General features: G+C 38.5%; 1 protein-coding gene across 10 annotated transcripts in view; it reads right to left on the reverse strand.

The window, feature by feature from the left end:
* Positions 1 to 2,886: 2,886 nt before the first annotated feature.
* Positions 2,887 to 14,139, reverse strand: part of PTBP3 (polypyrimidine tract binding protein 3) — an 81,832-nt gene continuing 70,579 nt past the window's right edge. For all 10 annotated transcript variants that reach the window (XM_059657660.1, XM_059657658.1, XM_059657656.1 and 7 more), the window contains 4 exons: positions 9,564 to 9,656; positions 8,580 to 8,796; positions 3,557 to 3,634; positions 2,887 to 3,404 (listed from right to left, as the gene is read on the reverse strand). In XM_059657660.1, coding sequence (XP_059513643.1) covers positions 3,272 to 3,404; positions 3,557 to 3,634; positions 8,580 to 8,796; positions 9,564 to 9,656 — 521 coding nt within the window. In that variant the 3' untranslated portion in view covers positions 2,887 to 3,271. The remainder of the gene's footprint in view (positions 3,405 to 3,556; positions 3,635 to 8,579; positions 8,797 to 9,563; positions 9,657 to 14,139) is intronic.

Here is a 14,139-nt window from a genome sequence, read left to right on the forward strand (position 1 = left end):
GGAAGCTTTGAAATGTTTACATGAAACTGAACAGAGACATTCATTAGCATTACTTCTAACCAACTGAGGCAGAACCTAGATTACTATTATAGGCATTGCCCTGCTCCCATAAGGAATTAGGCAAGCAGAAAGAAATACATCTCTAAAAATGATGATATCTGCATCTTTTGACAAAAAAAAAATCAGAAATATTATTACTACAAATAAAAGATTACAATATTTAGTCTTAAAGGATTTATGGCATTCTGTAGGAGCTATTGGGTAAAATGCTGATATTCTTAATTGATAAGTTAACAATTTAGTTACTGGGTCATTTTTCTATTTGTATTTCACACAAAACACATTTTACTGCTCTGCAACTTACTTAAATCTCAAAGAAAAACTTTTTGGCATAAATTGCTACTTGTTAAACATGTACTGCTATTTTTTAAAAGTCCTGAATATATATATACTTTGTGTAAAAGTGAAGACACTTCCAAAAGTGATAAGACATACTCCTTAAAATAAAGTAAATAAGCTTAAAAATAGAATACTATGTCAGCTGAACAGTGAAAACATGACTTAGAAGATATCTAATAAATGCATGCCAAAAACAAAAATACAAAGATCTAATGTTTCCACTACCCTGATATTTTAAAATCTTTTTACATAAACTATGCCAACACAAACACTGTAGACTTCTAGAAGTCAAACAGCAAATAGCCCAGTATAGATAACATCCATGTGCTACAGCTAATTTTAGACACAAATTGATGGTTTCAAACACACTACTTTAAATAAGAATATCTCACTTTTCCAAATCTTAATTTGATTTTCTTTGTCAATAAATTAAAAGGTATGTAATGTGTATATGTATGTACAACATCAGAAGAGGGTATGTGTGTGTGTGTATATATACATACACACATATATATATGTGTATATATATATATATATATATATATATATATATATATATATACACACACACTTATATAAACACACATACACAAATCCCTGAAAAGGATTCAAACGTTCTCTCAGATTTAAAGGCCATGCTCTATTTCAAAATTACATTCAACACCCTTATGATCTCCCTTCTGCTACACTTTTGCTACACTTACACGCTAATTATGAGAATCATGACTTTAAACTACACAGAAATTCGTAACTCAAAGCAAATGAAAGAATCCAATTTAACCTGTCACTAAAAACTTTAATAGTGCCTGTATGGAGGGAAAAAGGAAGTAAATTTTGGGAGCTGTCTCAAAGACATTTTCCCCTTCCCCTTTACTCAGTGTTTAGCTAAAAATATATCTCGTAAGTGAAAAAAATAAAAAATCTGATAAGTGATTATACCTATCTATTCAGCCAATGCTAAATTGATCCACCCAAAAGGTCTCAATTTAGTAGTCTCCTTCCAATTCTACCTACCTTCTATTGCTCAGTGTTGAGTGAATTCTGCTTTTTAACAACCTATAATATCTCCTGTGTCTCCAATTTTTTGTAAAATTTCTTTTGTAGAACCCTTCCTGTGTTCAAATAAATGGCTGGAATATAGCAAAGAGATTGAGATATTCCTCTTAAAGGTGAGATGAGCCACTCTGAGAATCTGAGAAGTGTAAAAGTGGTGGACAAAAATGTCCCTTTTGACAAATCCCGCTTTTAAAAAATCTGATCAAGCATTGAAGGAGAAATTAACAAAAGCTAAGTTTCTCATTAAAAAGAAACAATTTTACATTATACAATCACTGAAGCCTCATTGAAATGCACTCTTACATTCAACCACAAAAGGGAATGGGACCGAGAATGAGAAGGAACCCACTCTGCCATACTCCACATGTGGGCACTCAGTAATGAAGCTACATTAACAAAGAAAAGCAAGTTCTGCTTGAGTACTGAGAAAAATCAAGTAATCCTGAGACAAAATCTGATGAATGATAAAGATTTGACAAGATCCAGAAACTGAGATTGCATTTCATAGCTCCAAATCAGTATGCCATAACGGCAATGACTGCTATTGGTCAAATGTGAAGAGGCCTACAGGTGTACAGTGAATTATTGTCTAAACCATTTATCCTTCCCCACCCCATCTCTTCACCAAAGCACCATAAATTTGGATAAAAATGATCACTTATTGAAAACTACTTAAAATAGCAATGAAAAATCCTTTAAAATCCTTACCAAAACAGGGAAAGAAAAGGGAAACACTCACCAAGCCCACAATATAGCTTTCAAGATACTTAGATAAAACTCTAACCTATTGTATCATAAGCACATAATAAGGCACATAATTAGAAATTAAGTAAATACACAGTAATTCTGAATAAGTATTACAGATTATAGTGGTACAAAAAACCCTTGAGATTTAATTTTTTTCTAAAAGAAGACCTTACCAAAAATAACTTTTAAAAATCTGTCAAACCATATGATAGACCTGAATATTTTCCTTAAGACTGTAAACTTTTTTCTGAAAACAATTATAAAAAAGTAGTTTATAAGTAGAATTTTTTTTTAGTTTTCTAAGATCATATTATATTACTGAGCAAATGTATCATTTTGAAATTTAAAACATGATTTTTCCAAAGAAAGTTACTGATTTTTCTGACACCTTAATTGATCCTGGTTGGATTCCACTTAATTTCCTTGGGACAGCTGAGATGCTTCATTTCTCCAAATACTCTTAAAAAATTAAAGATATGCAATATTCATAGGAGTGTCTTACCAGTGGGAAAAAAAAACCTAAAAGAAAACATGAAGTTTATAAATCTGCTTCCAACACAAACCAATTTGTTTATGTATAACCATCAATATATGCCAAATAATTGATGTAATTTATGCATGAACAAATTCTGAATCATAAAGTTAAAAACTTGGTTGTAAGAAATTGAAATTACTTATATCAAGTAATTTTAAAAGTTGTTATATTTAATTTTTTAAAGTACAAAGGAGTTTAGAAATGTATAAGGCTGATCTGGTCCCAAACTAAAAGAGTCTGTCCTTTTGAAATCCAATTTTATATGGGGAAGTGAATTACTGAAAAAAAAATTTTTTCCTGAAGATTATTTTCATAGAAACTAAGATATAAAAGAAAAACACCCCTTTGAGCACATATTGGCAGGGGGGAAAACATTTTTTGAATATCCCTAATTTTTTGAATATACTTAAACAGCAAACTCAGAAAAAAATCATTTTTGTAAAAGAGGCAGAATTGGTCTTGAGTTGCTTCAGTCTATGTCTGAACATTTTACTGCTATTATGGTCCAGTCTTAGAAGAAAAATTCACAGAAAGTCAGATTGTAGATTTTGAGAAGGAAACTCTGAGGTGGTGATTTTCTCCAAGGTCATGGTTATGAAGCTCAATGAGGGCCTGGATCGCTTCTTCCACAGATCCCAACTGAATAAGGGCCATTTTGCGATCTTTCCTAAAAATGGGATAAGAAATTTAAAAAGGGTATAGAATTAATTTTGTCTATAAACCTTCTCTCCCCCACCCTAGAAGACTTCTTGAAATGACCCTAAAATTTGCATACCATATTAAATAAAGTTAATGTGTTTCTTAAAAGCAAGGACTTACTGAAAGAATTTAAAAGCCTTCACTGAACATCCAGCTTCTGTGAAAAGGTTCTTCAGATCATCCATCGTAACGGAAGGTCTGTGAAAACATCAGAGTCAACCAAGTATCTTAGCGCCCTAATTCTCAAATGAAGCAAAGATTAACTTGCAATTGTTAAATCTCCAGAGTACCTCACATTTCATAGAGACTAACTAAAGCCATGCAATGAAGACATGATTTGGAACTGTCCCTGAAGATGTTCGAGATTGACACATACCACATACATGTCCTCAAAAAACAGAATTTTGTCTTAAATCTTTTGCAAACAATGTGGACAGGTACATGAATACCAAGAATATCTTTCTATACAGGGGTGGGCAAACATAGGTTTACAGTTGTGAGTACTAGCCAGTTAACTGCCACGTGTTCAAAATGGAAACCATCCTTGTGTCTACAGACGCTTATGGCGTACAAAGGGATAGAAAGTTTATTCTTGTTTTATTATTTATTAACTATTGTATTTATTTGTATTACAACTATAAACCTACTTTTGCCCACCCCTTTATTTATTCTTTCAAAGGAATTAGTACTCATACCACAGACTTCAGTAATTAACTCTAGTACTTCCAAAGCTAGTTCTAACTTATCGACTGTAGTCCACTGTAGTCCAGAGTTCTTCACTTTAGTTTTGTTTTTTTAATTCACACCCAAGGACATGCTTGGGGGGGGGGGGCGGAGAGGAAGAGAGAGGAGAGAAGAGAGAAGAGAGAAGAGAGAAGAGAGAAGAGAGGAGAGAGAAGAGAGGAGAGAGAAGAGAGGAGAGAGAAGAGAGGAGAGAGGGAGAGAGAGAGAGAGAGAGAGAGAGAGAGAGAGAGAGAGAGAGATGGGTTGCCAAATGGGGATCAAACCTGCACCCCAGAGGTGCCCTGACTGGAAATGGAACTGGCAACCTTTCAGTGCACCAGACAACACTCAACCGAGTCACTCCAGCTGGCCAGCGTTCTACATTTTAAACTGCTTTCAGGATAATTACGAATATGTGTTAATAACCAGGCTCCAGGATGGCCCCCAATTACTCTCGCTTCCTGCAATTCACGCCCTCAAATATACCCTTGCCACACTGAATAGGGATGCCCTCTGTAACCTTTAAAGGTACAACAGAAATTACACATGTAACTGCAGTTCCCATCTCACCTTCTGTTGAATCATTAGCTTTGGAGGAAACCAGCTGCTATTTCATGAGGACACTACAGCTGCCACATGGAGAGGTCCTTGTGACAAGCAACTGAGGGTCTCCTGTCAATAACTAGGCACATGAATGAGCCACTTTGGAAGTCAGTCCTCTAGCCCCAGTTAAATCTTCAGATGCAACCTTATGATAGACTCTCAGCCAAAACAATCCAGCTAAGCAACTTCTGGATTTTTGACTCACAGCTACAGTATGAGATAATGAACGTTAATTACTGTGTTCCGTTTTGGGGTGATCTGTTATGAAGCAGATGACTAATACAGTGAGTGGCCTATCGCTCCAGAGTCAACTGACTAAAAGTAGACTCACTTCACAACTGCCAGCAAGGCCGGTATAGCAGAAAAACAGCTGGCTCTGCAGGGAGACAGGTCTGTCTTCCCATTCTATTTCTCATTCACTTGGTATGTCACTTGAAGTTACTTAACCCGAGCCTCTCAGTTTCATTGATAACATGAAATTCATGACCTTATCTCAAAGGTTATTACGGATAAATTGATAGAGACAAAAAGTAGAATACAGTAGCCCCCCCCTTACCCACAGTTTCACTTTCTACAGTTTCAGCTACTAGCAGTTTAAAAACATTAAATGGAAAATTCCAGAAATAAACACTTCAGAAGTTTTAAATTGGGTGCCATTCTGAGTGGTGTGATGAAATCTGCCATCGTGCTCCTCTGTGCCTGACATGAATCGTCTCTTTGTCCAGTGTTTCCAAACAGTGTACGGTATATGCCTGTTAGTCACTAGTACCCCTCTTGGTGTTCAGATCGCCGATCACAGTATTCCAGTGCTTGTGTTCAAGTCACCCTTGTTTTACTTATTAATGGTGCCAAAGTGCAAAAGCAGTGATGCTGGCAATTCAGATATGCCAAAGAGAAGCCATAAAGTGCTTCTTTTAAGGGAAAAGGTGAAAGTTCTTGACTTAGTAAGAGAGACGACATTCACATAGCTTTTATTACAGTAGTTACTTGAGACCAGCTTGAAGGTAACGGGAAAGGTAACGACAGGAGCCTGCCTCAGTATCTAAATATGTTGCCACTCTACAGACTTAACAGTGATGAGCTGCTAAATTTCTAGATCCACAAATCTAGTGTTTTTTTTTCTTAAGTGGCTCCTCTAGCTTCCAAGCGGGCCTGAGGTTAGAGCCCTGCCCAATTCAGATTCAAGGTTTCTCTAACTAGGCTAACTGGAGACTAGCTTGGAGCCTGAGTATTCAATACTATTTTGAGTAATTATTTTCTATTCTTATTCATCTCCTTTTCTCATTCTTTTTTTAAAAAAATATATTTTATTGATTTTTTTACAGAGAGGAAGGGAGAGAGATAGAGAGTTAGAAACATCAATGAGAGAGAAACATCGATCAGCTGCCTCCTGCACACTCCCTACTGGGGATGTGCCCGCAACCCAGGCACATGCCCTTGACCGGAATCGAACCCGGGACCCCTCAGTCCGCAGGCCGACGCTCCATCCACTGAGCCAAACCGGTTTTTGCATCCTTTTCTCATTCTAATAACAATCCAAAATCTCACCATTCTTCATTCCCGAGTCTTTAAATTTCCACACACATGCACACATGCAACCATTTCCCACAGCTTTTACCTCTCTTTCCAAAGCTTATCCCCCTTCATGTATGTGATTAAATTATACAAAACTGCCGTCTTTGTTGGTCAAGGAATTCAAGAATTAGAACAGGAGTTGCTACCATTAAAACAAACAAATAAAACAGGGTTTTTTGTTGTTTTTTAAATCAGGATATGATTTCAGAGCACAAGGGAGAGGGAGAGATAGAAATATCAATGATGAGAGAGAATCATTGATTGGCTGGCTGCCTCCTGCACGTCCCCCACACAGGAGATCGAGTTGGCAACCCAGACATGTGCCCTGACCAGGAATCAAACCATCATCTCCTGGTTCATAGGTCAATGCTCAACCACTGAGCCACCAAGGCTGGGCTCAGATTTTTTCTATACAGGGCCACATAGTAAATACCTTAGGTTTTGATGGCCATACAGTCTCTGTTGCAAGACTCCACCTCTGATGTTATAGCTCAAAAGCAGCCATAGATAGTATATAAATGAGCAAGTGTGGTTGTGCTCCATGAAACGTTATTTATGGAATGTGAAATTTAAATTTTAATATAATTTTCTCAAATCACAAATTATTTCCCTTTTGCCCCTCCTCTCCACCCCACCCCCAATTTGAAAATATAAAAGTCAGTCTTAGCTCATGGGCCATACCAAAACAGATGGTTTTGGACCATGGGTAGTCTATTAATCCCAGACTTAGAAGACAACTAAAGAACAAGTATGGACGAAACCGGTTTGGCTCAGTGGATAGAGTGTCGGCCTGCAGACTGAAGGGCCCCAGGTTTGATTCCAGTCAAGGGCATGTATCTGGGTTGTGGGCACATCCCCAGTAGGAGATGTACAGGAGGCAGCTGATCGATGTTTCTCTCTCATCGATGTTTCTGGCTCTCTATCTCTCTCCCTTCCTCTCTGTAAAAAAAAAAAAATCAGTAAAATATATTTAAAAAAAATAAAATAAAATAAATAAAAAAAAGAACAAGTCTGGCTCTAGCTGGTTTGGCTTAGTGGATAGAGTGTCGGCCTGTGGACTGAAGTGTTCAGGTTTGATTCTGGTCAGGGACACATGCCTGGGTTGCAGGTCGATCCCCACAAGGGGGCATGCAGGAGGCAGCAGATCAATGATTCTCATCATTGATGTTTCTATCTCTCTCTCCCTCTCCCTTCCACTCTGAAATCAATAAAAATATATACATATTTTTTAAAAAAGAACAAGTCTGCTACAACGCCAGTTAATAGAGTGATCACAGACAAAAAGAATAATTAACATATTAGTTAAAATTAATCATTATATATGGCTTTGCAGCTTATAGATAAAAAAAATTAAAAATTCTTCAAATTCTTAAATACATAAATTATTTGCCCTGGTTGGGAGGTTCAGTTGGTTGGGATTCAATTCCCAGTCAAGGCACATACCTAAGTTTTGCGTTCTAACCCCTCGGTACACGTACTAGAGCAACTGATCAATGTCTCTCTGACTTTCTGTCTGTCTGTCTATCTCTGTCTCTAAACATACCCATGAAAGGATTTAAAAAAAAACAAAAACCCATAAATTATTTGACTTTGCTATGTTGGTTACTTAAGTCTTTATATCTATGCAAAGGAATGAACAAATATGTGCCAATGGAATATTTCTGCATAAATTTATTTTTATGCCCTTTTATAACTGAAAGGTAACTAGTTGCTAATTTTCTACTTGTAAAAAATTTTTTTAAAATACTGCTACCCTTACTTTTGCAGTGTACGACTGAAGATATAACCTTCTTAAGACATAATAATAAATTAATCCTCTCACAAGAAATTCGTCAGTAGGACAATTGCTGCATTAGAATAATTTGAGTTGTTTTTTTTTTAAATATATTTTTATTGATTTCAGAGAGGAAGGGGAAGAGAGAGCGGGAGGGAACGAGAGAAAGAGAGAGAGAGAGAGAGAGAGAAAGAGAGAGAAAGAGAGAGAAACATCAATGATGAGAGAATCACTGATCAGCTGCCTCCTGCACACCCCGCACTGGGGACTGAGTTCGCAACCTGGGCATGTGCCCTTGACTGGAACTGAACCTGGTACCCTTCCTTCAGTCACCAGGCCGACGCTCTATCTACTGAGCCAAACCAGCTAGGGCTAATTTCAGAGTTTTTACCTCCCCTAAAACATAGTTTATAATAATAATTGTTCATTATTAACCAACAGAAGGATAATAAGTAATGAGGTACATACGGGATGTTGGAAAGATGCAGAGTGGCTGATGGTGGAAAAATATTCTGGAAGTTTTTAGAGCCAGGCTTTTTAAAGCGATGCAAAGGACTATTACTAAAATCCTTAGTCAGACCTTGGTCTTCTTGTCCCTCTCGAGGAAGCTGAACGGCCTGATGTTTGGACAGTGTAGCACGGAGCACTTTTCCATAAAGTCTCTGACCATTCAGATGGTTCATTGCTGATGCATAGGAAGAAAATAAGGTAAGTTTGGGTATTAAGATAGAGCCTCTATAAAATTTGTCTAAATTATCATAAAATCTTTTTATTTAGTCATTTAAAATTATATTGTCAGTTTGTGGGTTAAAATGGTTTTAAACTTTAAAACTCTTACATATAGAAATGTGTTAGATAAATTTATTTTACAATAACAAAAGAAAAGCAGTCAAACAAAAAACAACTCTCTTCCTAGGAAGTTCCAGAGTGCCTGGAACATAACAAGTGTTCAGGAAAACGGTTACTGAATAAATTAGTTTAATCTCAAGCAAAGTATTTTTTACAAAAGTTCAAAATAGTAACATTTTAAATAGCCACTATAACAATGAACAGAGAGGCCATAGAATGACACCGTCGTGTGCCATCATTACGAAGTTTGCCCAAACTTTTATGCCATGCAACAGTTCTAGAAAACTTAATTTGGAACAAAAACAAATAAATAATAAAATATAATAAAATTAAACAAAGCAAGTGATGTTTAATAGTTTAAACTTAGAGAAAAACCCTAGAGTCAAAGTTCTAAATAGCAACAAGTAGAAAACGAACTTCAAAGAGTAATAAATATTTTTAATCTTTATAAAACATAAGCAGATACAAATAATGAAGATACTACCACAAAGAAATACTCTTTGGTAAAGTAAATTTCTACTAGCTGTAAGTTTGCTCATTTTATAGAAAAATTCACATAAAAAGGGGGAGGTCACCACTGTTATTACTATTAATCATCAGTACCTAGCTGAGCTTGATTTGCATCTGCCATCTGAACCAAAGCATTTTCTTTCTTATTAAACATAATCTTCACTCGATGTACATCACCATATACTCCTAATTAAAAAGACAAAACAAAACAATTTTTAATGTCTGTGTAGTATTTACAAATACATTTAAAGAAATTTTCTTTTCCCTTATTATAAAGGGTGGGGCAAAAGTAGGTTCACAATTGTGAATACATGAAACACAGTTTATTATTGTATTACTAGAGGCCCGGTGCACAAAAATTTGTGCACTCGGGGGGGAGGGGGGTCCCTTAGCACGGCCTGTACCCTCTCGCAGTCTGGGACCCCTCGGGAGATAACGACCTGCTGGCTTAGGCCTGCTCCCGGGTGGCAGAGGGCAGGCCTAATCCCTAGGTGCAGCCCTGGTCAGGCTCAGAGCAGGGCCGACGGGGGAGTTGGGGCGCCGCCCCCTGTCATAAACAGAGCAGGGCAGATCAGGGGTTTGGGGCACCGCCCTCTATCACCCACAGAGCAGGGCCGATCAGGGGGTTGGGGCGCCGCCACTGTCACACTCAGGGCAGGTCCGATGGGGAGGTTATGGCTCTACCCCATCACACACAGAGCAGGGCCCGTGGGGTGGGGGCGCTGCACCCTGTCACACACAGAGCCGCAGGGCGACCAGGGGGTTGGGGAGCTCCCCCCTATCAGGCACAGAGCAGGGCCGATCAGGGGGTTGGGGCGCCTTCCCCTGTCACAAACAGAGCAGGGCAGATAGGGAGGTTGTGGCCCCGCCCCCTGTCACACACAGAGCCGCAGGGTGATCAGGGGGTTTGGGCGCTGCCCCCTGTCACGCTGATCCCGGTGCTGGGAGGCATATTACCCTTTTACTATATAGAATAGAGGCCTGGTGCATGGGTGGGGGCTGGCTGGTTTGCCCTGAAGGGTGTCCCGGATCAGGGTGGGGTGCCTGGCCAGCCTGGATGAGGGGATGATGGCTGTTTGCAGCTGGTCACACACCCTTCAGGGTGGGGGTCCCCACTGGGGTGCCTGGCCAGTCTGGGTGAGGGGCTGAGGGCTGTTTTCAGGCTGGGACTGAAGCTCCCAACTGCTCCTTTTTTTCTTTTTTTTATTTATTCTGGGCCACCTTTAGCTCTGAGGCTCCAGCTCTTAGGCCTCCGCTCCTGAAAGCAGGTATCTGGTTTGTTTCGGTTCTATAATCGAAACTCTATCAACTCCAGCTCTGAGATCCCAGCCGGCTGAAAGCTGGTTTCTGGGGTTTTGTTTAGCTTCTGTATGTTACGATGTTTCTTAAACTGCAAGCTCAGAGGCCGGCAAGGCAGGCAGGGAACGTTGCAGTCCTCTGTCACTGAAGCAAGCAAGCCCTATGTTCAGTTTAAGCTGCCTGGCTGCCGGCCGCCATCTTGGCTGGCAGTTAATTTGCATATCACCCTGATTAGCCAATGGGAAGGGTAGCAGTCGTACGTTAATTACCATGTTTCTCTTTTATTAGATAGGATTATTTATTTATTTATTTATTTATTTTTTAATATATTTTATTGATTTTTTACAGAGAGGAAGGGAGAGAGATAGAGAGTCAGAAACATCGATGAGAGAGAAACACCGATCAGCTGCCTCCTGCACATCTCCCACTGGGGATGTGCCCGCAACCCAGGTACACGCCCTTGACCGGAATCGAACCTGGGACCCTTCAGTCCGCAAGCCGACGCTCTATCCACTGAGCCAAACCGATTTCGGCAGGATTATTTATTAACTAGAGGCCCAGTGCACGAATTCATGCACGGGTGGGGTCTGGCTGGCCCGCCCTGATGGGGGCCCATCGGGTCAGGCTGGCCGAGGGGAGGGCACAAGGGAGGTTGGCTGGTCGGCCAGCCCCTGATCAGGGTGAGGGGGGCCAATTGGGGGCAGGGCAGGCCAGGGGGAGGGGCTGTGGGCAGTTGGCAGGCCGGCCCCACTCCCTGGCCAAACTCCCAGTTGAGGGGACAATTTGCACATTAGCCTTTTATTATATAGGATTATTGTATTATTTTTCATATGAACAACTATAAACCTACTTTTGCCCGACCCTGTATATATTCCCTGAGCTATTTCATACACATGCTCCCAAATTTGTATCCCTTCTATGTTCCGGATCTCCCCTTTCCTCTTCCTACTTCAGTGTTCACAAACTCTGTTCATAGTTATTACCATCATCCAAATACTTACTCTAGTCAGACACTTGGGATTCAGCTTTTGACTTCCTTTTCTTAAATTCTTTTTTAAAAAATATATTTTTATTGATTTCAGAGAGGAAGGGAGAAGTAGAGAGATAGAAACATCAATGATGAGAGAGAATCATTGATTGGCTGCCTCTTGCATGCCCCACACTGGGGATCAAGCCCACAACCCGGGCCTTTGCCCTGACCAGGAATTGAACCGTGGTCTCCTGGTTTATAGGTCGATGCTCAACCGCCGTACTATGCCGGCCAGGCCTTTTCTTAAATTCTTACATTCAATCCATGACCAGCACTGATTGGTTTTATGGTCTAAATCTCTCTCACATTTGCCTACTTCCTCCCATCCTCATTACCATCAAAGCTATCATCACAACAGCCTCCTAACTGATCTTTTACATCTAGGTTTTCTACACTGGTGTTCCCCATAGTGGGTCCTACATCCCAAAGAACAGGCAAAATGATTCATTGGGGTGTGGAAGGAATATAAACTTTTTTAAACACTGGTTTGTTTATATATAAAACCAATATGAAACACTACATTTTACTAATTTTTAACATATATATAAAATTATAGGCAGAAGTTTCTGTAATATAAAGGACATTCTCTCCTTTTTGTCATTCAGCATATTAAAATATACTGCAGTTTATGTGCTAATAGGTATCACCAATGTTACAAAAATAAGACCCTTATGTAGTTGCATCATTACCATACTTTGTAATGTGATGAAAACGACTATGGAAATTTTCAAGGCACACAAAGGAGTGCTGATTATCTTGTGGGCAAGCACCTAAGAGCAACTGAACTTAGAGATGAGTGGTACTTTTAAAGTTTAAAACAAAAAGATTATTCCAATTTTCTGTTCTTTTCAGAAATGACAAGTGGCTGAAATAGCTACTACTTTTTTTAAAAACAATCCCCCACACACAATTTGTTCTTCAAGCTGAGGGTGATATTTTTTTAAATGAGTGAGAAATTAACTACTTTTAGAAAGAAATGTGCTTGGACTAGTAAAGAGATATAAAAATGTATCATTAATACATGATTCCATTACCGAAAACAGAAATGTGTCATCAATAAAAACTTTTACTGCAAATGAGCATGGAAGATCATCAAAATGTTCTAAAACTGGGCTTTGATAATAATGACTGCACAATTCCGTACTGTTGTGTACCTATAAATGACACCCCAAAAACAGAGCTTAAAACACCTATTATCCACTCAAAAATTTACAACAATTTTTTATTGTATTGAAAATTCTTCTAAATGGAAGTGAGTTTTAACTCCATTTGTTAAAAATATTCTCACGCAATAGTTTCAAGATCAACTAATTTAACAAGAGGAAAAATGGAATTTTTCAAAGTACAACAAAAATTAGTGAATTAAACTGAAAAATTAGTATCATAATTAGGTGTAGCAACAATGAAACACTTCCATTTATACCACATATATTTATGAGGTTTCTTTTTCAGTTTGACAACCATTAAGATCAAGTACTAAAATAAAGTGAATTTAGAATCAGACCTTAGAATATTGAATGAAAATAGAAAAGATTTCTGAAAATAATGAAGCATATTATATCATATTTCTCACTAAATGTTAATGAAAAAGTTTTTATGAAAAAGCTTCACCATTAATAAAAATCTTTAAGATATTAAATACTGCTTATGTAATTGCTCATATATTTGTATATATTACACTATATATAATGATTACAGTGAAAATGGATGAAGTGTATGAATAATGAGTCATATATAAATTAGGAGTATGTGCTAAATTTTTTTTTAAATATATTTTTATTGATTTCAGAGAGGAAGGGAGAGGGAGAGAGAGATAAAACATCAATGATGAGAATCATTAATCAGCTCCTCCTGCATGTCCCCCACTGGGGACTGAGCCTACAAGCCAGGCACGTGCCCTTGACCGGAATCAAACTCTAAACCCTTCAGTCCTCAGGCCTCAGGCCGACGCTCTATCTACTGAGCCAAACCGGCTAGGGCTGTGCTAGATTTTTTTAACTGAGAAAAACACTATTAGAAAGTTTGGAAATTGGTAAAACCTGAAGCTCATAATTCTTCTCTCCTGCTTAAAACTATTCAATGGTTTCCCATGGTTCTTAGGTTAAAACCAAGCTCCATAATTTAGCTTACAAGCTCTTCATGATTTGTCCCACCCACATGTACAGCTTCAACACGTCTGTCCCTTATACTCTCCATTGGACTTCCTTCACTTCCCTGCTCCAGAAGCTCTCTCACTGCTAATGCCTGTCAAAGGATATTTGCCCTCCTTTTTCTGCCTGGTTAATGCTTATGATTTTTCACAAGTCAGTTTTAACTATAATTTCTCTTGGCACACCATCT

Source organism: Myotis daubentonii, chromosome 11 (assembly GCF_963259705.1).
Source record: "Myotis daubentonii chromosome 11, mMyoDau2.1, whole genome shotgun sequence".
In the NCBI taxonomy this organism is placed as follows: domain Eukaryota; kingdom Metazoa; phylum Chordata; class Mammalia; order Chiroptera; family Vespertilionidae; genus Myotis; species Myotis daubentonii.